The sequence below is a fragment of the Oncorhynchus clarkii genome, chromosome 2, assembly GCF_045791955.1.
Source record: "Oncorhynchus clarkii lewisi isolate Uvic-CL-2024 chromosome 2, UVic_Ocla_1.0, whole genome shotgun sequence".
NCBI lineage: Eukaryota > Metazoa > Chordata > Actinopteri > Salmoniformes > Salmonidae > Oncorhynchus > Oncorhynchus clarkii.
The window spans coordinates 83,035,796-83,063,039 of NC_092148.1; the positions used below are offsets into that span (position 1 = coordinate 83,035,796).

A 27,244-nucleotide genomic window follows, 5' to 3' on the forward strand; every position below is an offset into this window, starting at 1 on the left:
AGTGCTCTGTAGTGTTTATAAAGGGCCACTAGATGGCATTTTATAGCCACGGGTAGGACCAAATGCATGAAGCTCATTACTGTACATGTTCAGGAGCTGTGTAAATATAGCCCAATATAAGGCCTTGTTGGTGGGAGAAGAGACCACCACAGAATCCAAACCTCTCTATATATATATATATATATATATATATATTTATAGACACTTAAATAAATAATACATAAATAAGTATTGTAATTTATAGTAAGTTATAAGTTATAAGTGCTAATATGGCCAAATCAAGTGCATCAAGGGAAGGGTAGTAAATGCTAACAAAGCCTCCCTTATATCAAAAATAAGGTTGTGAATAGGGTTAGGGTTAAACCGGGATGTGGACATGAAGCTAGGATTAGGGTTGTGGTTGAGGGTTAGGGTTAAACCGGGATGTGGACATGAAGCTAGGATTAGGGTTGTGGTTGAGGGTTAGGGTTAAACCGGGATGTGGACATGAAGCTAGGATTAGGGTTGTGGTTGAGGGTTAGGGTTAAACCGGGATGTGGACATGAAGCTAGGATTAGTGTTGTGGTTGAGGGTTAGGGTTAAACCGGGGTGTGGACATGAAGCTAGGATTAGGGTTGTGGTTGAGGGTTAGGGTTAATCTGGGATGTGGACATGAAGCTAGGATTAAGGTTGTGGTTGAGGGTTAGGGTTAATCTGGGATGTGGACATGAAGCTAGGATTAGGGTTGTGGTTGAGGGTTAGGGTTCATCCGGGATGTGGACATGAAGCTAGGATTAGGGTTATGGTTGAGGCTAGGTTTAGGGTTTGGATTAGGGTTATGGTTGAGGCTAGGTTTAGGGTTTGGATTAGGGTTATGGTTGAGGCTAGGTTTAGGGTTGAGTCAGGATGTGGGCATAAAACTTGGTTTAGGGTTGGACCAGACACCAGTGTGACTAATGTTAACTTAGTGTCTCACCTCCTCAGCCACCCGCCACAGTTCCTCGTCACTGTGGCAAGCGTGCGGATCCAGGTTCATACGGAATGTTCCAGTCAGGATGAAGATTTTCTGTCAAAGAAAAGAGAAAATTGAGGAGCTGTGTGAGTTGTTTTGTTTTTCAGGGTGAGCTGTGTGAGTTGTTTTGTTTTTCAGGGTGAGTTGTTTTGTTTTTCAGGGTGAGCTGTGTGAGTTGTTTTGTTTTTCAGGGTGAGCTGTGTGAGTTGTTTTGTTTTTCAGGGTGAGCTGTGTGAGTTGTTTTGTTTTTCAGGGTGAGCTGTGTGAGTTGTTTTGTTTTTCAGGGTGAGCTGTGTGAGAGTTGTTCTTTGTAGCCACACTCTACTTGTTGACCAATATGGAGTTATCAACAGTACTTGAAAGTACTGATGTGTGAAATTAGATTAGATTTAGAATGGGCTGCTATCAGTCGTACATTGCAAGGGGCAGGGGAAAAAATACATGTAATCAGTATGCATTTGAGGACACTTTTCCTGTGGTTCATTTTCATGCTACTTGAGGATGTTTCGGTTGAAAAGCTTGTAAAGCTGTGCTTAATATTAGCTCTTGAGAAATAAATATTTTGGCCAAGCAATAGAAAGCTGGGATCCTCCTCTTTTTAATAAACGCCATCCAAACTCTGTTTTCACACGTGATTACATGCAGTTTAGAAATGTTGTGCAATTACTGGGCTTATAAACTTATTTCATTCCATGCATCAACCAGCTGTTTAAGGAGCTGGCTCTCAGTGCACAACAGCTCAAACGCTGTATGCCAGGGCTATCCAACCCTGTTCCTGGAGAGATACCTTCTCCAACCTCAAGAGGTTACTGACCTGATTCAGCTTATCAACCATTGAATCACATCAACATGCCTCCGAATGGCTGCCGTTGTGTTTGGCTTTGAGCGTGAAACAAGATCCACGACAACACAGAATGTTTTAAAATGTTATTTATGCATATCGGGTCCGGGTGGGAAATCCCCAGGTTCATTTGGGAACGGGACCTATAACTCCCATCATCTTTTATCCTCGTCCTTCCAATTATTAAAATTAAAACACGAAGTGTTTGATTTGATTGTCGATTGCATTTGCATTAATGTCAGAGTGATTTAATGGACAATAGTTTGGTAGGCTACTAACGGAAATCAGTGCCATTCATTTACAGACCATAGTTTTGGAGTAGGCCTAGTTACCATGTCTCGACGGTCACGTGGAATTTGACCGGGTCATGAGTCGTGACCTCGGGTATGGCGGTAATACTGTTACCGTAACAACCCTAGGGACTGATGGGCGGTAATACTGTTACCGTAACAACCCTAGGGACTGATGGGCGGTAATACTGTTACCGTAACAACCCTAGGGACTGATGGGCGGTAATCCTGTCACTGTAACAACCCTAGGGACTGATGGGCGGTAATACTGTCACCATAACAACCCTAGGGATTGATGGTACAATAGTTGAGCTGTTTTCAGGTCCTTGAGGGGAGCTGTTTGTAACCCCAAGCGGGGAAATATTTACCTGTGGCACCACTCCGAAGGCTTTTCTCCATGTCTGTAGTGTGACAGAGTTCCAGGAGACCCCGTCAATGGAGATCTCTCCATCTGTAGAGGCCAGGCGCAGCAGGGCAGAGAGCAAGGTGCTCTTCCCTGAGCCCGTCCTCCCCAACACACCCACCTATGGACAGCAACAAACGTACACTGAGATAAGAATATGTACCATAATTAATTCAGAATATGTACCCAAAATCTCCACAAGCCAGACGCAGCCATTGTCTTCCTATAGGTCTCTCCCATTAACCTGCTCATTTTCAATAAAGATCTTGATACAACATTGATACTATACGCTACGTAGCATACAACATAAAACTACACTGTGAACTGTAGAAAACTAGAAACCCTCTACTCTCCCTCAGGCAATTAGGCCATTAGCAGGAAGCTTTAGCTAATGGCTAAGCAAAAGTGCTAATGGCTAGGTTAAAGTGCTAATGGCTAATCTAGGCCCAATGAGCAAGCCTCCCTCAGGTCTCGTTACAGAGAGCTCTTTCTCTGTAATTACCTCTCAAGACTCTTAACAGACGGATAGGAATGAATCTACAGTCGGTTCACCTGAGGGCAGATCAGGCCGTCCACTACATTATATTTGCATTGTAGTAATTTAGCAGACACTATTATCCAGAGTGACATGTAGTGCATTCATCTTAAAATAGGTAGGTGAGAACAACCACCTATCACTTATAGCAAGTACATTTTCCCTCAATAAAAATGTTAGCAGCAATGTCAGTGCTAGTCTGAAAAGAAGTGCAGGTCTATTTTTTTTTTAAAGACGTAAGGTTTGTGACATTTTCGGAAGATGGCCAGGGACTTCGCTGTCCTGATGTTCCACCATTGGAGTGCCAGGACAGAGAAGAGCTTTGACTGGGCTGAGCGGGAGTTGACCCCACATATGGGAGGGAGCATCAGCCTCACACATGCACACACACCTGCACCCATCCCCATTTCCACAACATCTCCACCCCCATCTCCACAACATCTCCACCCCCATCTCCACTCCATCTCCACCCCCATCTCCACAACATCTCCACCCCCATCTCCACAACATCTCCACTCCATCTCATCTCCACAAGATCTCCACCCCATCTCCACAAGATCACCACCCCCATCTCCACAACATCTCCCCTCCATCTCCACAACATCTCCACTCCATCTCCACCACATCTCCACCCCCATCTCCACTCCACTCCATCTCCACAACATCTCCACCCCCATCTCCACTCCATCTCCACCCCCATCTACACAACATCTCCACTCCATCTCCACCGCCATCTCCACTCCATCCCCACCCCCATCTCCACAACCATCTCCATCTCCACCCCCATCTCCACAACATCTCCACACCCATCTCCACCCCATCTCCACTCCATCTCCACCCTCATCTCCACTTCATCTCCACCCCCATCTCCACAACATCTCCACTCCATCTCCACCCCCATCTCCACAACCATCTCCACTCCATCTCCACCCCCATCTCCACAACCATCTCCACTCCATCTCCACCCCCATTTCCACTCCATCTCCACCCCATCTCCATCTCCACCCTCATCTCCACCCACATCTCCACAACATCTCCACCCCATCTCCACTTCATCTCCACCCCCATCTCCACTCCATCTCCACCCCCACTTCATCTCCACCCCCATCTTCACCCCGATGTCCACTCCATCTCCACCCCTATCTCCACACCCATTTCCGCCCCCATCTCCACTCCATCTCCACCCCATCTCCACACCATCTCCACACCCATCTCCACAACATCTCCACAACATCTCCACCCCATCTCCACTTCATCTCCACCCCCATCTCCACTCCATCTCCACACCTATCTCCACACCCATTTCCGCCCCCATCTCCACTTCATCTCCACCCCCATCTCCACCCTCATCTTCACCCATCTCCACTTCATCTCCACTCCCATCTCCACCCCCATCTCCACTTCATCTCCACCCCCATCTCCACTCCATCTCCACCCCATCTCCACCCTCATCTCCACCCCCATCTCCACTCCATCTCCACCCCATTTCCACCCCCATCTCCACCCCATCTCCACTCCATCTCCACCCCATCTCCACTCCATCTCCACCCCATCTCCACCCTCATCTCCACCCCCATCTCCACTCCATCTCCACCCCATTTCCACCCCAATCTCCACCCCATCTCCACTCCATCTCCACTCCATCTCCACTCCATCTCCACTCCATTTCCGCCCCCATCTCCGCCACCTACACTTTGGCCCGCTTCCACGGTGAAGGACAGGTTCTGCAGCACAGAGCGTCCGGCCTCTGTATACTTGACAGTCAGCCCCTGGACATCCATGTGGCCCTGGTTGGGCCAGCAGTCTTGTGCGTGGGGGTTGTCGAGGACCAGGTCTGTGACTTTACCACCACCACTGGGTCTAGGCTCCTCCTGCGGCAAGTCGATGAACTTGAAGACCCGATCTACCGATCGCATCTGCAGACGGAAAAGAGGCCACAGAGAGGTGAGGAAGGGGTAGGTGTGTGTGTGTATACATTATGTGTGTGACATGAGATTATATAAGTGAGTATAAACCTGTGGGAATGTGTGCAACGTGTGTGGGGGGGAGTGAAACGTGTGTGTGTGTGTGTGTGTGTGTGTGTGTGTGTGTGTGTGTGTGTGTGTGTGTGTGTGTGTGTGTGTGTGTGTGTGTGTGTGTGTGTAAGGAGTAAGTGAGTTCATACTGTAAGTGGGTCAATGTTAGTTTGTGACCTAATACTGTACCCGTGACGGTATGTTAGAGTAGTGACCTCCCTCATACTTGTTAATGTGCTATTAATATTAATAGTTATATACTGTCTATTATCACATTAGTGAGTAGTATCAGTGTATGGTAGTATGAGTCAGTCTGGCAGTAATGATTCATCTTCTAAAACAAGGAGAATAAATAAAATGACCTGGACTGTGATAAACCCGTTCAGAATCCTAAGCCTGAATAAAGCTCATGTCCACAACAACAACACTGGGGTGTGTGAACTGAATATACACTATTCTATATTTTGACACCTTACCAAACAACAAACAAGACAAGTGGAGTATCCCACTCAGGTAAAAGTAGCCTTTCACACTCGTACCCGTATACAGGATGAAAACGGCAGATTTTGACACTGATAAGCATCTAAATGGGAACGTAGTGGCTGTACAGTAACATGCTATAAATGACATCAGAGCTCAGTCTCTGTGCTTCACCGTTCTGAACTTGAGCACCACACATGACAAGAAGTTTCCCTGATCCCTCTGACTAACTGGGAAAGTTTAGAAAATGTTTTTGTTACCTGAGTGAGGGAAATGCTGTAAATTAAGAGGACCATGTATTTTGAAAGATGAGACGTTGAGGATTATAATAAATACTGATTTGATGTCGTACAAGCTAGACAAACACCCGTGAGTCCAAATGTGCACTTCACATCATAAAACTCATGTCATATACAGTGACAACGTTTATGATCACTATGTTTGATGTACAATTACAAGATGACATGGCGTCATACCCTGGGTTGTTCTGAACAGAATGAGCCTATGTTTGCCTATTGTGAAGATAATTTGCAGCAGAATACACACCTGACCCCTTTCTATGTGCACTAGAATTACGATCTGTTTCTCTGAATTGCCGTGTGAAACCCTAACACTGCAAGATCACACTGCAAGATCTTATTTTATAACTAGTCATGTTGGCAATAGAACAAGCTTTCAAATGACGCCCACCTGACCCAGATTGCGATTTATAAAGGGCCATTCTGGGATTTCGTAAACAACAACAGTAATTGTGTGACGGCGAGGATGCCATCACATTTTGTGTTCCAAACAAAACAACTACGAGTGTGCTTTCTCTAGCTCTTCAACGGCACAGCTAGGAGAGCTCATAAAAGCACCTGTAACTGAAGACCCTTCTTTGAGCCATACAAGTGCACCAGTTAGTCCTCAAATCAAAATAAAATCAAACTAAATATTATTGGTCGGATACACAGATTTAGCTTTCTCTCTCAAACTCTTGTCATTTTGTTGTCTTATGTTGCACCAACCCCAGGAATATTCTTATCATGTGACTGAATGTAAATAGATTATTTTCATGTGTCAAAAAGTGCAGTAAATGTAAAATGCACATGTAATCAACAGGATTCAGTCCTGGATTCAGTCTTGTGTAAGGTGAACTGTTGTGTCCTCAACTTTGGTCTAATCATTTTCCCATAATAATCTCCAAACTGTTCCCTTTCAAATTATACAATGGTTCTTCTGTAAGAAACATTTAAATGTATCTCTATCCATATAGGCCAATTCAAACGAGTGTAAAAGGTTAATGAGATTCATATTTGTGTGAGTGTGTTGTGCGTGTTTATATGTGTGAAACTGATAACTGCCTACTGGTAATGTGGTATGTGAATGCAAATAGAAGTCTATCTACCGTGATTGATCAAAACTGTGTGTTTACATACCAGTCCGTCCACAGTGATGCTGGTGATGACAGCCCATTGGAACGTACCAAGGATAAGCATGGCTAAGGCCACGATGATGCCAATCTCCCCAGGCTTGTCCTCTGTGGAACACACACACATCACATTATTGTGCACACTGACGCGCCAGCACACACACACACACACACACACACACACACACACACACACACACACACATACACGGTCTTGTACAGCTAACCTTGTGGGGACACACAATTTCGTCCCAATCCTATTTTCCCTAAGCCCTAACCCTAAACCATACTCTTACCCTAACCATAACCCTAACCCTAACCTTAACCCCAAAACCTAATCTTAACCCTAAACCTAACCCTAGCTTCTTACCCTAGCTCTTAACCCTAAAACTAGCCCTAGCTCTTAACCCTAAACCTAAAACTAGCTCTTAACCCTAAACCTAACCCTAGCTCCTAACCCTAAACCTAACCCTAGCTCATAACCCTAAACCTAACCCTAGCTCCTAACCCTAAAACTAACCCTAGCTCCTAACCCTTAACACAATTCTAACCCTAACACTAATTCTAACCCTAACACTAATTCTAACCTTAACCCTAAACCTACTAGAAATAGCATTTGACCTTGTGGGGATGAACAAAATATCCCCAGTTGGTCAAATGTTTGTTCGTTTACTATTCTGGTCCCCACAAGTATAGTTAAACACGTCCACACACACACACACACACACACACACACACACACACACACACACACACACACACACACACACACACACACACACACACGTCATAGCATACGTCACTGCAACCCCTTGTTATTATACACACACACACAAACACACAGGTATTCAATGGTCTGTAAAATTACCCCTAGATTCACTACCAACATAAACACTGTGGCCCATTGAGAGATTCTCTATGTCACACAAAGATCTTTTCCACGTTGTCCATGAGAAGGCAGGAACAATTTACTCAGGCCTAAAGTAAATATGCAACGCAGTCGGCATCTGTAATATCTCCTCTCCTTTTCAGTTAAATGCTGTATTGGAAATAGCCTAATAATATTAAGTGTGTCTGTCTGTCCGTCCATAACTCACGGTTGGTTCCCACGGCGATGAAGGCTGCGGCGCTGAAGAAGAAGACGAAGATGATGTCACAGCGGAAGAGGAACCATCGCAACGTGGAGAGGTAGTGGAACCATATGGCCGTGTGGGTGTTCAGGGCCTTGTGGAACAACGTCTCAAAGTAGCACTGACGTCCAAACGCACGGATGGTCCACAGACCCTTTAGAGAGATGATGAGGTGAGAGAAGATAGGGCTTCGGGCTGGGACGAGGGGAAAGACAGAAAGAGAAAGAGAGATATTAAGAGAGGGAGCAGAGCAAGAAAAAATTAGAGCAAAAAGGGAGAGAGACAAAGAGGGGAGGCAAGTAGAGAGAAAATGGAGGGAGAGGGAGGTATGGAGGGAGAGAGGGTGGAATGGAGGGAGAGAGGGTGGGATGGAGGGAGAGAGGGTGGGATGGAGGGAGAGAGGATGGGATGGAGGGAGAGAGGTTAGAATGGAGGGAGAGAGGGTGGAATGGAAGGAGAGAGGTTGGAATGGAGGGAGAGGGGGTGGAATGAAGGGAGACAGGTTGGAATGGAGGGAGAGAGGTTAGAATGGAGGGAGAGAGGGTGGAATGGAAGGAGAGAGGGTGGAATGGAGGGAGAGAGGGTGGGATGGAGGGAGAGAGGGTGGAATGGAGGGAGAGAGGTTAGAATGGAGGGAGAGAGGGTGAAATGGAGGGAGAGAGGGTGGAATGGAGGGAGAGAGGTTGGAATGGAGGGAGAGAGAGAGAGTGTAATGGAGGGAGAGGTGTTAGAATGGAGTGAGAGAGGTTGGAATGAAGGGAGAGGGGGTGGAATGGAGGGAAAGAGGGTGGAATGGATGGGGAATGGAGGGAGAGAGGGTGGAATGGAGAGAGAGAGGGTGGAATGGAGGGAGAGAGGGTGGAATGGAGGGAGAGAGGTTAGAATGGAGGGAGAGAGGTTAGAATGGAGGGAGAGAGGGTGGAATGAAGGGAGAGAGGATGGAATGGCGGGAGAGAGGATGGAATGGAGGGAGAGATGTTGGAATGGAAGGAGAGGGGGTGGAATGAAGGGAGAGATGTTGGAATGGAGGGAGAGAGGGTGGAATGGAGGGAGAGAGGGTGGAATGGAGGGAGAGAGGGTGGGATGGAGGGAGAGAGGGTGGAATGGAGGGAGAGAGGTTCAAATGGAGGGAGAGAGGGTGGAATGGAGGGAGAGAGGTTGGAATGGAGGGAGAGAGAGTGTAATGGAGGGAGAGAGGTTAGAATGGAGGGAGAGAGGGTGGAATGGAGGGAGAGAGGTTATAATGGAGGGAGAGAGAGTGGAATGAAGGGAGAGAGGGTGGAATGGAGGGAGAGAGGTTTGAATGGAGGGAGAGAGGGTGGAATGGAGGGAGAGAGGGTGGAATGGAGGGAGAGAGGGTGGAATGGAGGGAGAGAGGTTAGAATGGAGGGAGAGAGGGTGGAATGAAGGGAGAGAGGGTGGAATGGAGGGAGAGAGGGTGGAATGGAGGGAGAGAGGGTGGAATGGAGGGAGAGAGGTTATAATGGAGGGAGAGAGGGTGGAATGGAGGGAAAGAGGGTGGAATGGAGGGAGAGAGGTTGGAATGGAGGGAGAGAGGGTGGAATGAAGGGAGAGAGGTTGGAATGGAGGGAGAGAGAGTGTAATTGAGGGAGAGAGGTTAGAATGGAGGGAGAGAGGTTATAATGGAGGGAGAGAGGGTGGAATGGAGGGAGAGAGGTTGGAATGGAGGGAGAGAGGGTGGAATGAAGGGAGAGAGGGTGGAATGGAGGGAGAGAGGGTGGAATGAAGGGAGAGAGGTTAGAATGGAGGGAGACAGGTTAGAATGGAGGGAGAGAGGGTGGAATGGAGGGAGAGAGGTTGGAATGGAGGGAGAGAGGTTGGAATGGAGGGAGAGAGGTTGGATTGGAGGGAGAGAGGTTAGAATGGAGGGAGAGAGGGTGGAATGAAGGGAGAGAGGGTGGAATGGATGGAGAGAGGTTGGAATGGGGGGAGGTAGGGTGGGATGGAGGGAGAGAGGGTGGAATGGAGGGAGAGAGGGTGGAATCGAGGGAGAGAGAGTGTAATAGAGGGAGAGGGTGGAATGGAGGGAGAGAGGGTGGAATGGAGGGAGAGAGAGTGTAATAGAGGGAGAGGGTAGAATGGAGGGAGAGAGGGTGGAATGGAGGGAGAGAGGGTGAAATGAAGGGAGAGAGGTTTGAATGGAGGGAGAGAGGGTGGAATGGAGGGAGAGAGGGTGGAATGAAGGGAGAGAGGGTGGAATGAAGGGAGAGAGGGTGGAATGGAGAGAGAGAGGGTGGAATGAAGGGAGAGAGGGTGGAATGGAGGGAGAGAGGGTGGAATGGAGGGAGAGAGGGTGGAATGAAGGGAGAGAGGGTGGAATGGAGGGAGAGAGGGTGGAATGTAGGGAGAGAGGGTGGAATGGAGGGAGAGAGGGTGGAATGGAGGGAGAGAGGGTGGAATGAAGGGAGATAGGGTGGAATGGAGGGAGAGAGGGTGGAATGGAGAGAGAGGTTGGAATGGAGGGAGAGAGGGTGGAATGTGGGGAGAGAGGGTGGAATGAAGGGAGAGAGGGTGGAATGAAGGGAGAGAGGTTGGAATGGAGGGAGAGAGGGTGGAATGAAGGGAGAGAGGGTGGGATGGAGGGAGAGAGGGTGGAATGGAGGGAGAGAGGTTCAAATGGAGGGAGAGAGGGTGGAATGGAGGGAGAGAGGTTGGAATGGAGGGAGAGAGAGTGTAATGGATGGAGAGAGGTTAGAATGGAGGGAGAGAGGGTGGAATGGAGGGAGAGAGGTTATAATGGAGGGAGAGAGAGTGGAATGAAGGGAGAGAGGGTGGAATGGAGGGAGAGAGGTTAGAATGGAGGGAGAGAGGGTGGAATGGAGGGAGAGAGGGTGGGATGGAGGGAGAGAGGGTGGAATGGAGGGAGAGAGGTTCAAATGGAGGGAGAGAGGGTGGAATGGAGGGAGAGAGGTTGGAATGGAGGGAGAGAGAGTGTAATGGAGGGAGAGAGGTTAGAATGGAGGGAGAGAGGGTGTAATGGAGGGAGAGAGGTTATAATGGAGGGAGAGAGAGTGGAATGAAGGGAGAGAGGGTGGAATGGAGGGAGAGAGGTTAGAATGGAGGGAGAGAGGGTGGAATGGAGGGAGAGAGGGTGGAATGGAGGGAGAGAGGGTGGAATGGAGGGAGAGAGGTTAGAATGGAGGGAGAGAGGGTGGAATGAAGGGAGAGAGGTTGGAATGGAGGGAGAGAGGTTAGAATGGAGGGAGAGAGGGTGGAATGGAGGGAGAGAGGGTGGAATGGAGGGAGAGAGGGTGGAATGGAGGGAGAGAGGGTGGAATGGAGGGAGAGAGGTTATAATGGAGGGAGAGAGGGTGGAATGGAGGGAGAGAGGGTGGAATGAAGGGAGAGAGGTTGGAATGGAGGGAGAGAGAGTGTAATTGAGGGAGAGAGGTTAGAATGGAGGGAGAGAGGTTATAATGGAGGGAGAGAGGGTGGAATGGAGGGAGAGAGGTTGGAATGGAGGGAGAGAGGGTGGAATGAAGGGAGAGAGGGTGGAATGGAGGGAGAGAGGGTGGAATGAAGGGAGAGAGGTTAGAATGGAGGGAGACAGGTTAGAATGGAGGGAGAGAGGGTGGAATGGAGGGAGAGAGGTTGGAATGGAGGGAGAGAGGTTGGAATGGAGGGAGAGAGGTTGGAATGGAGGGAGAGAGGTTAGAATGGAGGGAGAGAGGGTGGAATGAAGGGAGAGAGGGTGGAATGGATGGAGAGAGGTTGGAATGGGGGGAGGTAGGGTGGGATGGAGGGAGAGAGGGTGGAATGGAGGGAGAGAGGGTGGAATCGAGGGAGAGAGAGTGTAATAGAGGGAGAGGGTGGAATGGAGGGAGAGAGGGTGGAATGGAGGGAGAGAGAGTGTAATAGAGGGAGAGGGTAGAATGGAGGGAGAGAGGGTGGAATGGAGGGAGAGAGGGTGAAATGAAGGGAGAGAGGTTGGAATGGAGGGAGAGAGGGTGGAATGGAGGGAGAGAGGGTGGAATGAAGGGAGAGAGGGTGGAATGTAGGGAGAGAGGGTGGAATGGAGAGAGAGAGGGTGTAATGTAGGGAGAGAGGGTGGAATGGAGGGAGAGAGGGTGGAATGGAGGGAGAGAGGGTGGAATGAAGGGAGAGAGGGTGGAATGGAGGGAGAGAGGGTGGAATGAAGGGAGAGAGGGTGGAATGGAGGGAGAGAGGGTGGAATGGAGGGAGAGAGGGTGGAATGTAGGGAGAGAGGGTGGAATGGAGGGAGAGAGGGTGGAATGGAGAGAGAGGTTGGAATGGAGGGAGAGAGGGTGGAATGGAGGGAGAGAGGGTGGAATGAAGGGAGAGAGGGTGGAATGAAGGGAGAGAGGTTGGAATGGAGGGAGAGAGGGTGGAATGAAGGGAGAGAGGGTGGGATGGAGGGAGAGAGGGTGGAATGGAGGGAGAGAGGTTCAAATGGAGGGAGAGAGGGTGGAATGGAGGGAGAGAGGTTGGAATGGAGGGAGAGAGAGTGTAATGGATGGAGAGAGGTTAGAATGGAGGGAGAGAGGGTGGAATGGAGGGAGAGAGGTTATAATGGAGGGAGAGAGAGTGGAATGAAGGGAGAGAGGGTGGAATGGGGGGAGAGAGGTTAGAATGGAGGGAGAGAGGGTGGAATGGAGGGAGAGAGGGTGGGATGGAGGGAGAGAGGGTGGAATGGAGGGAGAGAGGTTCAAATGGAGGGAGAGAGGGTGGAATGGAGGGAGAGAGGTTGGAATGGAGGGAGAGAGGGTGGAATGAAGGGAGAGAGGGTGGGATGGAGGGAGAGAGGGTGGAATGGAGGGAGAGAGGTTCAAATGGAGGGAGAGAGGGTGGAATGGAGGGAGAGAGGTTGGAATGGAGGGAGAGAGAGTGTAATGGATGGAGAGAGGTTAGAATGGAGGGAGAGAGGGTGGAATGGAGGGAGAGAGGTTATAATGGAGGGAGAGAGAGTGGAATGAAGGGAGAGAGGGTGGAATGGAGGGAGAGAGGTTAGAATGGAGGGAGAGAGGGTGGAATGGAGGGAGAGAGGGTGGGATGGAGGGAGAGAGGGTGGAATGGAGGGAGAGAGGTTCAAATGGAGGGAGAGAGGGTGGAATGGAGGGAGAGAGGTTGGAATGGAGGGAGAGAGAGTGTAATGGAGGGAGAGAGGTTAGAATGGAGGGAGAGAGGGTGTAATGGAGGGAGAGAGGTTATAATGGAGGGAGAGAGAGTGGAATGAAGGGAGAGAGGGTGGAATGGAGGGAGAGAGGTTAGAATGGAGGGAGAGAGGGTGGAATGGAGGGAGAGAGGGTGGAATGGGGGGAGAGAGGTTAGAATGGAGGGAGAGAGAGTGGAATGGAGGGAGAGAGGTTAGAATGGAGGGAGAGAGGGTGGAATGGAGGGAGAGAGGGTGGGATGGAGGGAGAGAGGGTGGAATGGAGGGAGAGAGGTTCAAATGGAGGGAGAGAGGGTGGAATGGAGGGAGAGAGGTTGGAATGGAGGGAGAGAGGGTGGAATGAAGGGAGAGAGGGTGGGATGGAGGGAGAGAGGGTGGAATGGAGGGAGAGAGGTTCTAATGGAGGGAGAGAGGGTGGAATGGAGGGAGAGAGGTTGGAATGGAGGGAGAGAGAGTGTAATGGATGGAGAGAGGTTAGAATGGAGGGAGAGAGGGTGGAATGGAGGGAGAGAGGTTATAATGGAGGGAGAGAGAGTGGAATGAAGGGAGAGAGGGTGGAATGGAGGGAGAGAGGTTAGAATGGAGGGAGAGAGGGTGGAATGGAGGGAGAGAGGGTGGGATGGAGGGAGAGAGGGTGGAATGGAGGGAGAGAGGTTCAAATGGAGGGAGAGAGGGTGGAATGGAGGGAGAGAGGTTGGAATGGAGGGAGAGAGAGTGTAATGGAGGGAGAGAGGTTAGAATGGAGGGAGAGAGGGTGTAATGGAGGGAGAGAGGTTATAATGGAGGGAGAGAGAGTGGAATGAAGGGAGAGAGGGTGGAATGGAGGGAGAGAGGTTAGAATGGAGGGAGAGAGGGTGGAATGGAGGGAGAGAGGGTGGAATGGAGGGAGAGAGGGTGGAATGGAGGGAGAGAGGTTAGAATGGAGGGAGAGAGGGTGGAATGAAGGGAGAGAGGTTGGAATGGAGGGAGAGAGGTTAGAATGGAGGGAGAGAGGGTGGAATGGAGGGAGAGAGGGTGGAATGAAGGGAGAGAGTGTGGAATGGAGGGAGAGAGGGTGGAATGAAGGGAGAGAGGGTGGAATGGAGGGAGAGAGGGTGGAATGGAGGGAGAGAGGGTGGAATGTAGGGAGAGAGGGTGGAATGGAGGGAGAGAGGGTGGAATGGAGAGAGAGGTTGGAATGGAGGGAGAGAGGGTGGAATGGAGGGAGAGAGGGTGGAATGAAGGGAGAGAGGGTGGAATGGAGGGAGAGAGGTTGGAATGGAGGGAGAGAGGGTGGAATGAAGGGAGAGAGGGTGGGATGGAGGGAGAGAGGGTGGAATGGAGGGAGAGAGGTTCAAATGGAGGGAGAGAGGGTGGAATGGAGGGAGAGAGGTTGGAATGGAGGGAGAGAGAGTGTAATGGATGGAGAGAGGTTAGAATGGAGGGAGAGAGGGTGGAATGGAGGGAGAGAGGTTATAATGGAGGGAGAGAGAGTGGAATGAAGGGAGAGAGGGTGGAATGGAGGGAGAGAGGTTAGAATGGAGGGAGAGAGGGTGGAATGGAGGGAGAGAGGGTGGGATGGAGGGAGAGAGGGTGGAATGGAGGGAGAGAGGTTCAAATGGAGGGAGAGAGGGTGGAATGGAGGGAGAGAGGTTGGAATGGAGGGAGAGAGAGTGTAATGGAGGGAGAGAGGTTAGAATGGAGGGAGAGAGGGTGTAATGGAGGGAGAGAGGTTATAATGGAGGGAGAGAGAGTGGAATGAAGGGAGAGAGGGTGGAATGGAGGGAGAGAGGTTAGAATGGAGGGAGAGAGGGTGGAATGGAGGGAGAGAGGGTGGAATGGAGGGAGAGAGGTTAGAATGGAGGGAGAGAGGGTGGAATGAAGGGAGAGAGGTTGGAATGGAGGGAGAGAGGTTAGAATGGAGGGAGAGAGGGTGGAATGGAGGGAGAGAGGGTGGAATGGAGGGAGAGAGGGTGGAATGGAGGGAGAGAGGTTATAATGGAGGGCGAGAGGGTGGAATGGAGGGAAAGAGGGTGGAATGGAGGGAGAGAGGTTGGAATGGAGGGAGAGAGGGTGGAATGAAGGGAGAGAGGTTGGAATGGAGGGAGAGAGAGTGTAATTGAGGGAGAGAGGTTAGAATGGAGGGAGAGAGGTTATAATGGAGGGAGAGAGGGTGGAATGGAGGGAGAGAGGTTGGAATGGAGGGAGAGAGGGTGGAATGAAGGGAGAGAGGGTGGAATGGAGGGAGAGAGGGTGGAATGAAGGGAGAGAGGTTAGAATGGAGGGAGACAGGTTAGAATGGAGGGAGAGAGGGTGGAATGGAGGGAGAGAGGTTGGAATGGAGGGAGAGAGGTTGGAATGGAGGGAGAGAGGTTGGAATGGAGGGAGAGAGGTTAGAATGGAGGGAGAGAGGGTGGAATGAAGGGAGAGAGGGTGGAATGGATGGAGAGAGGTTGGAATGGGGGGAGGTAGGGTGGGATGGAGGGAGAGAGGGTGGAATGGAGGGAGAGAGGGTGGAATCGAGGGAGAGAGAGTGTAATAGAGGGAGAGGGTGGAATGGAGGGAGAGAGGGTGGAATGGAGGGAGAGAGAGTGTAATAGAGGGAGAGGGTAGAATGGAGGGAGAGAGGGTGGAATGGAGGGAGAGAGGGTGTAATGAAGGGAGAGAGGTTGGAATGGAGGGAGAGAGGGTGGAATGGAGGGAGAGAGGGTGGAATGCAGGGAGAGAGGGTGGAATGAAGGGAGAGAGGGTGGAATGGAGAGAGAGAGGGTGGAATGAAGGGAGAGAGGGTGGAATGGAGGGAGAGAGGGTGGAATGGAGGGAGAGAGGGTGGAATGAAGGGAGAGAGGGTGGAATGGAGGGAGAGAGGGTGGAATGAAGGGAGAGAGGGTGGAATGGAGGGAGAGAGGGTGGAATGGAGGGAGAGAGGGTGGAATGAAGGGAGAGAGGGTGGAATGGAGGGAGAGAGGGTGGAATGGAGAGAGAGGTTGGAATGGAGGGAGAGAGGGTGGAATGGAGGGAGAGAGGGTGGAATGAAGGGAGAGAGGGTGGAATGTAGGGAGAGAGGTTGGAATGGAGGGAGAGAGGGTGGAATGAAGGGAGAGAGGGTGGTATGGAGGGAGAGAGGGTGGAATGGAGGGAGAGAGGTTCAAATGGAGGGAGAGAGGGTGGAATGGAGGGAGAGAGGTTGGATTGGAGGGAGAGAGAGTGTAATGGATGGAGAGAGGTTAGAATGGAGGGAGAGAGGGTGGAATGGAGGGAGAGAGGTTATAATGGAGGGAGAGAGAGTGGAATGAAGGGAGAGAGGGTGGAATGGAGGGAGAGAGGTTTGAATGGAGGGAGAGAGGGTGGAATGGAGGGAGAGAGGGTGGTATGGAGGGAGAGAGGGTGGAATGGAGGGAGAGAGGTTCAAATGGAGGGAGAGAGGGTGGAATGGAGGGAGAGAGGTTGGAATGGAGGGAGAGAGAGTGTAATGGAGGGAGAGAGGTTAGAATGGAGGGAGAGAGGGTGTAATGGAGGGAGAGAGGTTATAATGGAGGGAGAGAGAGTGGAATGAAGGGAGAGAGGGTGGAATGGAGGGAGAGAGGTTAGAATGGAGGGAGAGAGGGTGGAATGGAGGGAGAGAGGGTGGAATGGAGGGAGAGAGGGTGGAATGGAGGGAGAGAGGTTAGAATGGAGGGAGAGAGGGTGGAATGAAGGGAGAGAGGTTGGAATGGAGGGAGAGAGGTTAGAATGGAGGGAGAGAGGGTGGAATGGAGGGAGAGAGGGTGGAATGGAGGGAGAGAGGGTGGAATGGAGGGAGAGAGGGTGGAGTGGAGGGAGAGAGGTTATAATGGAGGGAGAGAGGGTGGAATGGAGGGAAAGAGGGTGGAATGGAGGGAGAGAGGTTGGAATGGAGGGAGAGAGGGTGGAATGAAGGGAGAGAGGTTGGAATGGAGGGAGAGAGAGTGTAATTGAGGGAGAGAGGTTAGAATGGAGGGAGAGAGGTTATAATGGAGGGAGAGAGGGTGGAATGGAGGGAGAGAGGTTGGAATGGAGGGAGAGAGGGTGGAATGAAGGGAGAGAGGGTGGAATGGAGGGAGAGAGGGTGGAAGGAAGGGAGAGAGGTTAGAATGGAGGGAGACAGGTTAGAATGGAGGGAGAGAGGGTGGAATGGAGGGAGAGAGGTTGGAATGGAGGGAGAGAGGTTGGAATGGAGGGAGAGAGGTTGGAATGGAGGGAGAGAGGTTAGAATGGAGGGAGAGAGGGTGGAATGAATGGAGAGAGGGTGGAATGGATGGAGAGAGGTTGGAATGGAGGGAGGTAGGGTGGGATGGAGGGAGAGAGGGTGGAATGGCGGGAGAGAGGGTGGAATCGAGGGAGAGAGAGTGTAATAGAGGGAGAGGGTGGAATGGAGGGAGAGATGGTGGAATGGAGGGAGAGAGAGTGTAATAGAGGGAGAGGGTAGAATGGAGGGAGAGAGGGTGGAATGGAGGGAGAGAGGGTGAAATGAAGGGAGAGAGGTTTGAATGGAGGGAGAGAGGTTGGAATGGAGGGAGAGAGGTTGGAATGGAGGGAGAGAGGTTAGAATGGAGGGAGAGAGGGTGGAATGAAGGGAGAGAGGGTGGAATGGATGGAGAGAGGTTGGAATGGAGGGAGGTAGGGTGGAATGGAGGGAGAGAGGGTGGAATGGAGGGAGAGAGGGTGGAATCGAGGGAGAGAGAGTGTAATAGAGGGAGAGGGTGGAATGGAGGGAGAGAGGGTGGAATGGAGGGAGAGAGAGTGTAATAGAGGGAGAGGGTAGAATGGAGGGAGAGAGGGTGGAATGGAGGGAGAGAGGGTGAAATGAAGGGAGAGAGGGTGGAATGAAGGGAGAGAGGGTGGAATGAAGGGAGAGAGGTTGGAATGGAGGGAGAGAGGGTGGAATGAAGGGAGAGAGGGTGGAATGGAGGGAGAGAGGGTGGAATGGAGGGAGAGAGGGTGGAATGTAGGGAGAGAGGGTGGAATGGAGGGAGAGAGGGTGGAATGAAGGGAGAGAGGGTGGAATGGAGGGAGAGAGGGTGGAATGGAGAGAGGTTGGAATGGAGGGAGGTTGGAATGGAGGGAGGTAGGGTAGAAAGGGGGGAGAGAGAGTGGAATGAAGGGAGAGAGGGTGGAATGGAGGGAGAGAGGGTGGAATGGAGGGAGAGAGGGTGGAATGGAGAGAGGTTGGAATGGAGGGAGGTAGGGTAGAAAGGGGGGAGAGAGAGTGGAATGAAGGGAGAGAGGGTGGAATGGAGGGAGAGAGGGTGGAATGGAGAGAGGTTGGAATGGAGGGAGGTAGGGTAGAAAGGGGGGAGAGAGAGTGGAATGGAGGGAGGTAGGGTAGAAAGGGGGGAGAGAATAGAAACACAGAAGCAATAGTAAATCACTCACAGGATGTCCGACATAACATCTAGGTACTTCTTGACCAAAATGTACGTAGCTAACGGGCGATGTCAACTTGTTGATGGAATTGAAATTCACATCCTGGCCCCAACCCTGATTTATAGTACGCCACTTAAGTCAGGTGGTGTGATAGGAAAGACCAACCACCCAAGCCAAAGACTGTTCTCTCTGCTTCCTCAAGGCAAGCGGTACTGGTGCATCAAGTCTGACACCAACATACTCCGGAACCGCTTCTATCCCCATGCAATAAGACCGCTAACTCACAGGACCCTACACACTACTCACACTGTTACTCCAACCTACATACAAACACAGAATTTGCTCACACACACACACATAATATGCACATACATTTATAGTGACTCTACACCCACTCACATACAATCATCATATACGCTGCTGCTACTCTGTTTATCCTATATCCTGATACCTAGTCACCTTACCCCTCTACATATCTACCTCTATCGATCCAGTATCCCTGCACATTGTAAATATGGTACTGGAACTGACCCTGTATATAGTATGTTGACTTACTTTATTGTGTTCTTCTTATTTATTAATGTTATATCCTGTGTGTTTCTGTTCTACCTTGTTAATTTTACTACATTGATATTGATTACTGCATTGTTGGGTTTAGAGCTTGTAAGAAAGGCATTTCACTGTACTTGAGCATGTGACATTAAAACCGTAAAACATTGGAGTTTGTTGTTTCAGAAGGACATTGTTATGTGAGGAGTTGAAGAAATATAAAATAGAAGTGCACCAGACAGTATCACAACAATAGAGAGTATATTTTCTCAGGCCACCGTAAAACCAAGTATCTCTTGTTGTGAGATGAACCGTGATGTTTCTCCCGTATCTCTTACTACAGTCGGACACACAGAGAGACAGGCAGGAAAATGAATGAAAGGAAGGAAGAAATAAACCTGACAGTTTATCTACTCTGATCACAAACAGGTGAGTGAAACTCTCTCTCTAAGGGGTATTATATGAATTTAGGTGGATTTATATGGATCTTATATGGATCTTTAAGGTCTCTGCACCAATAAAGGACAAATATAGAACAAGAGCAACATACAACAAGAGAGTGTGTGTGTTTTGGCCTGTTGAGGACAGTGTGTGTGTTTTGGCCTGTTGAGGACAGTGTGTGTGTTTTGGCCTGTTGAGGACAGTGTGTGTGTGTTTTGGCCTGTTGAGGACAGTGTGTGTGTTTTGGCCTGTTGAGGACAGTGTGTGTGTTTTGGCCTGTTGAGGACAGTGTGTGTGCTTTGTCCAGGGGGGAACAGTGATAGAGAAGGTATGTGTTTTGTCCAGTCGTGTGTGTTTTGTCCGGTGAGGAACAGTGAGAGAGTGATGCCAGGATGGAGCCAGAGGAAATCCCTGATCGGATTTTCACTCTGACCCCTCCATGGCTGCAGAAAGGCCTTGCGGCCATCTGTGACACACATACAGAATGACAGGATCAGGAGTGGAGTCAGAATGTCCCGAGTCCCAACACAGATACACACCTTTCTCTCACTATTTCAAACCAACACTTTGGTACAAGTAAGTTACGGGGAATGCATGGAATGTTTGAAGAATGTTGGGAATTGTTGTGGTAAGGGAGAACTCAAGCAATAGTACCATTATGTATCATATCCCCTATCCAGTCATGTCAGATCAGTGGTTACTCCAAGGAGAGAGGAAGTATCCAATTGTTAAAGGACCACCACTTTCCATCTAACTAAAGGACCCGAGGACAGATTTAGGCATCCGAAGACACCACCCATCCATTATTTTCAAATCAAATCAAAGTTTATTGGTTGTGTATGGGGTTATGGGATCTAAAATCTGATTGGACGAGAGCTGACCTCCCACTCCGTTATGTCCCACTTCCCCTCCAGCAGACAGCGCCCCTCTGTGCATCCTCTCCGGCCTCCACCCTCTCCTCCCTCAATTCTCTTCTCCCTCCATCCTGCTTTCTTTTATATCCCTTACTTTCTTTGACTCCCTGCCCGGTACAATGTAACTTCTGGAGTTGTTCAAAAAGTGAAAAGTCTGTTCACCTTTCTCACCAGTCGAGATAAATCAAGCACACCTCTTGTATTTGAAAATTCCCCAGCCCCTTCCAATAACCCTACCAGTCTCACCCTCAGCTTCTAGTTGTTTCAGCTGTTGTCCGGTACGCAGGAAGTACTTCCTCAGGACCACGAATATGACGGCCAATGGGATTGCGGCGATGAAGATGTACGGCCGCATGATGGACACAGTGAAGATTGCTCCCAACACGATCAGAGTTAACTAGAGGGAAAGAATATGAATAATATAAAATACAGAGCTTTTCATGAAATCAAAAAAACAAAAAAGAGAACCCTCAAAACAATAAAAGACAGAGAGAGATAGATTAAGATAGAGAATTTATTTGAGAGAGAATGAGACTGACAGAGCAGCCAGTCACCCACCTGGATGACAGACAGACAGACAGACAGACAGACAGACAGACAGACAGACAGACAGACATACAGACAGACAGACAGACAGACAGACAGACAGACAGACAGACAGACAGAGCAGCCAGTCACATACATGGATGACAGACAGACAGACAGACAGACAGACAGACAGACAGACAGACAGACAGACAGACAGACAGACAGACAGAGCAGCCAGTCACATACCTGGATGACAGACAGACAGACAGACAGACAGACAGACAGACAGACAGACAGACAGAGCAGCCAGTCACATACCTGGCAGACAGACAGACAGACAGACAGACAGACAGACAGACAGACAGACAGACAGACAGACAGACAGAGCAGCCAGTCACCTACCTGGATGACAGACAGACAGACAGACAGACAGACAGACAGACAGACAGACAGACAGACAGACAGACAGACAGACAGAAGGACAGACAGACAGACAGACAGACAGACAGACAGACAGACAGACAGACAGACAGAGCAGCCAGTCACATACCTGGATGAGGTCAAACAGTACAAGAGGAAGCATGTCGTCGATGGTGGCCATGTCTTTAGTGAACCTGTTCATGATCCGACCTACAGGGCAGAAAAACACACACATGGAATTGACTGCTGCTGAAAGTTAGAGGCATCGACTGGTGGCGGTCGTACTGACTTAACTGACTGATGTACAGGCTGTGAGATTACACAGACAATTGACTGATAAATTAGACATGTATCCTGTGTTCAGATACAGTACCGGTAGATGCATGTACATTTGTATCTCTAGCTGATACATAATCCTTGGTTAAATCAGGGGTTTCAGCAGTGGGCCTCACCTGTTTTCATAGTGTTGAGTACAGCCATGGGGGCCCTGAGCACAGCAGTGAGCATCTGTTCATGCAGCCTCTTGGACACGGTCAGTAAGGTGTGGACCAGTGGCAGGCCTCTGAAGAACCCCAGCGCCAGAACGCTCTCCGACGTCGCCACGTAGATGTAGATGATGTAATAGGCGCTGGTTGGCGTGACGATGACTGACTGTTGGATGGCAGGTGACGAGGCGTTGGAGTGTTGTTGATCTACGTAGTTAGGCGCCGATGGGTTGGCCTCCTCTGTCCAGATCTTACTGAGAGGGAAAGAAGAGAGTACAATGGTTACAACAGTATCTGAATCGTGTTTTCTTCAAAATATATATCTTTTCAACTGCTCTTTTGTTTGAGTACTTTGCGTTTAGCGGTTTACATGTGATCAGGCTGATCTGAGCTGTTTACATGTACAACGCACAACGCATCACCGGGGGCAAACTACCTGCCCTCCAGGACGCCTACACCACCCGATGTCACAGGAAGGCCATAAAGATCATCAAGGACAACAACCACCCGAGCCACTGCCTGTTCACCCCGCTATCATCCAGAAGGCGAGGTCAGTACAGGTGCATCAAAGCAGGGACCGAGAGACTGAAAAACAGCTTCTATCTCAGGCCATCAGACTGTTAAACAGCCTCCACTAACATTGAGTGGCTGCTGTCAACATACTGACTCAAATCTCTAGTCACTTTAATAATGAAAAATTGGATGTAATAAATGTATCACTAGCCACTTTAAACTAAGCCACTTTATATAATGTTTACATACCATACATTACTCATCTCATATGTATATACTGTACACTATATCTTCTGCATCTTGCCTATGCCGTTCGGCCATCGTTCATCCATATATTTTTATGTACATATTCTTATTCATTCCTTTACACATGTGTGTATAAGGTAGTTGTTGTGAAATTGTTAGATTACTTGTTAGATATTACTGCACGGTCGGAACTAGAAGCACAAGCATTTTGCTACACTCGCACGATGTGATAAATCTGCGTATGTGACAAATAAGATTTGATTTGACATGTTATTACGCTGATCTAAGCTGTTTACATGTGATCAGGCTGATCTAAGTTGTTTATACGTTATCACGCTGTTCTGAGCTGTTTACACATGATCAGGCTGATCTGAGCTGTTTACACGTGATCACGCTGTTCTGAGCTGTTTACACGTGATCACGCTGTTCTGAGCTGTTTACACGTGATCGGCTGATCTGAGCTGTTTACATGTGATCAAGCTGATCTGAGCTGTTTACATGTGATCAGGCTGATCTGAGCTGTTTACACGTGATCAGGCTGATCTGAGTTGTTTACATGTGATCAGGCTGATCTGAGCTGTTTACATGTTATCAGGCTGATCTGGGTTTCTTTTGGTGGATACTACTTGTTTACCATTGTAGGCTGATCATCCTAGTTCCTTGTGATGAATATTATAGCACACGGGAAAACAAACAAGTACTTACTCTGTGATAAGAAATATCCCCAGGACAGAGCCAGCAACCTACAGCACACAATAAACACAGTTAGACTGAGGGTGGCAACAGCATGCATTGAAATAATACTGTCAATAAATGCAATTATGACCCAACAGGGACCCTCTAGTCTAGCGCTCCCAGACATCAGTCTACATTCTTGTTCAAGAATCTGGAAAAGTCCTGAAATGCTGGAGTTGAGTTTAGGGATTCTCTAATACAGTATCGTTATGGGTTAATTGTCAGATTCTCCCAAGGAGAGGTGGGTGTAGAGTCAGGCGCAGGAGAGTAATAATGGCAAGAAGGGCATTTATTTACAAGTCCATCAAAAGAACAGGCACAGGACCACAACAACAGCCACTAACAAAAACAGGAATGCAGTCCAGTAGACAGACAAACAAAACGCAACCCCAAACCAATGACAGATACACAAACAATCCCGCACAAAACGTAGAGGGTAGGGCGAGAATAAATACCCCACTGATTAACCTAAACTAGACACAGGGGTGGCAGGTGGCCTAGTGGTTGGAGCATTGGACTAGTAACCGAAAGGTTGCAAGTTCGAATCCCCAAGCTGACAAGGTACAAAACTGTCGTTCTGCCCCTGAACAAGGCAGTTAACTCACTGTTCCTAGGCCGTCAATGAAAATAACTGACTTAGTTAAATAAAGGTAAAATATAAATAAAATATACACAGGTTATCACAACACAGAACAAAGATAAGGGATCAGTGGCAGCTAGTAGACCAGCGCCGCCCGAAGACGAGCCTAAAGTCATGACATTAATATATAATATTTCCTTTAATACAGTATTGTTATGGGTTAATATATAATATTTCCTTTAATACAGTATTGTTATGGGTTAATATATAATATTTCCTCTAATAGAGTATTGTTATGGGTTAATATAGCATCTTTCCTCTAAGACAGTACCATAAGGGGTAATATAACATCTTTCCTCTAATACAGTACCATAAGGGGTAATATAACATCTTTCCTCTAAGACAGTACAATAAGTGGTAATATAGCATCTTTCCTCTAAGACAGTACCATAAGGGGTAATATAACATCTTTACTCTAAGACAGTACCATAAGGGGTAATATAACATCTTTCCTCTAAGACAGTACCATAAGGGGTAATATAACATCTTTCCTCTAAGACAGTACCATAAGGGGTAATATAGCATCTTTCCTCTAAGACAGTACCATAAGGTGTAATATAGCATCTTTCCTCTAAGACAGTACCATAAGGTGTAATATAACATCTTTTCTCTAATACAGTGTTGTTATCGGTTAATATAGCATCTGTCCTCTAATACAGTGTTGTTATCGGTTAATATAGACTCTGTCCTCTAATACAGTGTTGTTATCGGTTAATATAGACTCTGTCCTCTAATACAGTGTTGTTATCGGTTAATATAGACTCTGTCCTCTAATGCAGTGTTGTTATCGGTTAATATAGACTCTGTACTCTAATACAGTATTGTTATCAGTTAATATAGCATCTGTCCTCTAATACAGTGTTGTTATCGGTTAATATAGACTCTGTCCTCTAATACAGTGTTGTTATCGGTTAATATAGACTCTGTCCTCTAATACAGTGTTGTTATCGGTTAATATAGACTCTGTACTCTAATACAGTATTGTTATCAGTTAATACAGACTCTGTCCTCTAATACAGTGTTGTTATCGGTTAATACAGACTCTGTCCTCTAATACAGTGTTGTTATCGGTTAATACAGACTCTGTCCTCTAATACAGTGTTGTTATCGGTTAATACAGACTCTGTCCTCTAATACAGTGTTGTTATCGGTTAATACAGACTCTGTCCTCTAATACAGTGTTGTTATCGGTTAATACAGACTCTGTCCTCTAATACAGTGTTGTTATCGGTTAATATAGCATCTGTCCTCTAATACAGTGTTGTTATCGGTTAATATAGACTCTGTCCTCTAATACAGTGTTGTTATCGGTTAATATAGACTCTGTCCTCTAATACAGTGTTGTTATCGGTTAATATAGACTCTGTCCTCTAATGCAGTGTTGTTATCGGTTAATATAGACTCTGTACTCTAATACAGTATTGTTATCAGTTAATACAGACTCTGTCCTCTAATACAGTGTTGTTATCGGTTAATACAGACTCTGTCCTCTAATACAGTGTTGTTATCGGTTAATACAGACTCTGTCCTCTAATACAGTGTTGTTATCGGTTAATACAGACTCTGTCCTCTAATACAGTGTTGTTATCGGTTAATATAGACTCTGTCCTCTAATACAGTGTTGTTATCGGTTAATATAGACTCTGTCCTCTAATACAGTGTTGTTATCGGTTAATATAGACTCTGTCCTCTAATACAGTGATGTTATTGTTTATTATAGAATCTCTACCGCAGGGATGGGCAACTTTGATGGGGATGGGTGCCACAAAGAATTTGAATTCATCATTGAAAATAAGAATTTTTCTTAACTGACTTGACAAGAAAAATAAAGTAAAAATAAATAAAAATGAGAGGCCGCAATTGCTCGCTGGTCTGCGAGCATCATGGGGCCCCTGGCCGGTAATTCTACTATGATAACAAGTTTAGATAGCTCGCTAAACTAACTTTGCAATCTAAAAAATGCTAGCTGACATGGGATAACTGACTGACTATCAGTGACTGAAATAACAAGAGAAAAACTGCTGATGCACCACCACATTTTGAAATTCACCTTGTGTATTCTACTATTCTAACTCACAACAGTAAGTTAAGACCCAGACTGAGTTCCACCCTAAAAGAAAAAAAATATTGATCCGAGGGCCTTGAAAAGCGGGGCCACAGACCGCATGTGGCTCGCGGGCAGCCAGTTGCCTATCCTTGCTCTACAGTATCTCCGAGTCAGGGATCATCTAAAGCTATCATTACCTCGAGAGCGAAGATGAGGAAGATGAAGATGAGGACGTAGACCAGGTTCCTGTTGGTGAAGATGTAACGCAGATAGGTGTTCCACGACGTCGTCTCAAACACGTTCTCACGCTCGTCTGCAAAGCATTGCTACAAACAGACAAAAGAGATACGTCAAATGAAATACTAAAGCCTAGCTGTCTTTGTTTTTATGTCTTCCAACGTTTATGTTCAAACTTTACTTTGGAAAAGGTGGTTCAAACACTGGAGAACATTCTATGACGTCCCTTTGGCAACTCCTTGATCCTAACCATAACCTCCATGTGCTCTTAAAGACCTGCAGCTACAGGAGAAAACGTCCAAGCTGCTGCCTTCACTGAACCTACCTCCATGTCCTCCTCATCCACATCCTCACTGATGTCATAGACACTATCTTTGGACAGGCGTCGTGCGTAGATGTCCAGCTCAGAGGCCAGCTCGCACTGCGGCGTGACGGACAGCTTCTTCCTGAAGGATGTCTGGAGCTGCTCCCTCCTGCCCTGCCCTTGTGCGTTGGTGATGAACTGCAGCACAGACTGGCGCCGCTGCCCGCTCAGGTGCTGCAGACCGTCGTGGTACAGGTTCCCCCGGGGCAGCGACTCTTCCACCTATAATCAAATCAAATTAAAGCTAGATTTTTTTTGTATATATTTTGCCTTTATTTAACCAGGTAAGTCATTGAGAACACATTCTCATTAACAACGACCTGAGTTTATTTGTCATTTGTACAGAATACAGCAAAGTAGTGTAAACACATACAAGCTCTCGTGTCAAACAGTGTAACAGCTATAAAACACAATAAGACCAACTTCAATTGTCACGTGCCCCAAATTCAACAGGTGTAGACTTTACAGTGAAGTGCTTACTTACGAGCCCATTCCCAACAATGCAGAGTTAAA

The 27,244-nt window shown here is 48.2% G+C and overlaps 1 protein-coding gene across 1 annotated transcript in view; it reads right to left on the bottom strand.

The window, feature by feature from the left end:
* LOC139382863 (cystic fibrosis transmembrane conductance regulator-like) overlaps positions 1-27,244 on the bottom strand; it is a 75,655-nt gene that overhangs the window by 10,355 nt on the left and 38,056 nt on the right. The window contains exons 16-26 of the mRNA XM_071127107.1: positions 26,693-26,953; positions 26,328-26,456; positions 23,414-23,451; positions 21,917-22,203; positions 21,595-21,674; positions 20,763-20,913; positions 8,064-8,291; positions 6,974-7,074; positions 4,752-4,976; positions 2,491-2,646; positions 956-1,045 (exon numbers count right to left, since the gene is read on the bottom strand). Coding sequence (XP_070983208.1) covers positions 956-1,045; positions 2,491-2,646; positions 4,752-4,976; positions 6,974-7,074; positions 8,064-8,291; positions 20,763-20,913; positions 21,595-21,674; positions 21,917-22,203; positions 23,414-23,451; positions 26,328-26,456; positions 26,693-26,953 — 1,746 coding nt within the window. The remainder of the gene's footprint in view (positions 1-955; positions 1,046-2,490; positions 2,647-4,751; positions 4,977-6,973; positions 7,075-8,063; positions 8,292-20,762; positions 20,914-21,594; positions 21,675-21,916; positions 22,204-23,413; positions 23,452-26,327; positions 26,457-26,692; positions 26,954-27,244) is intronic.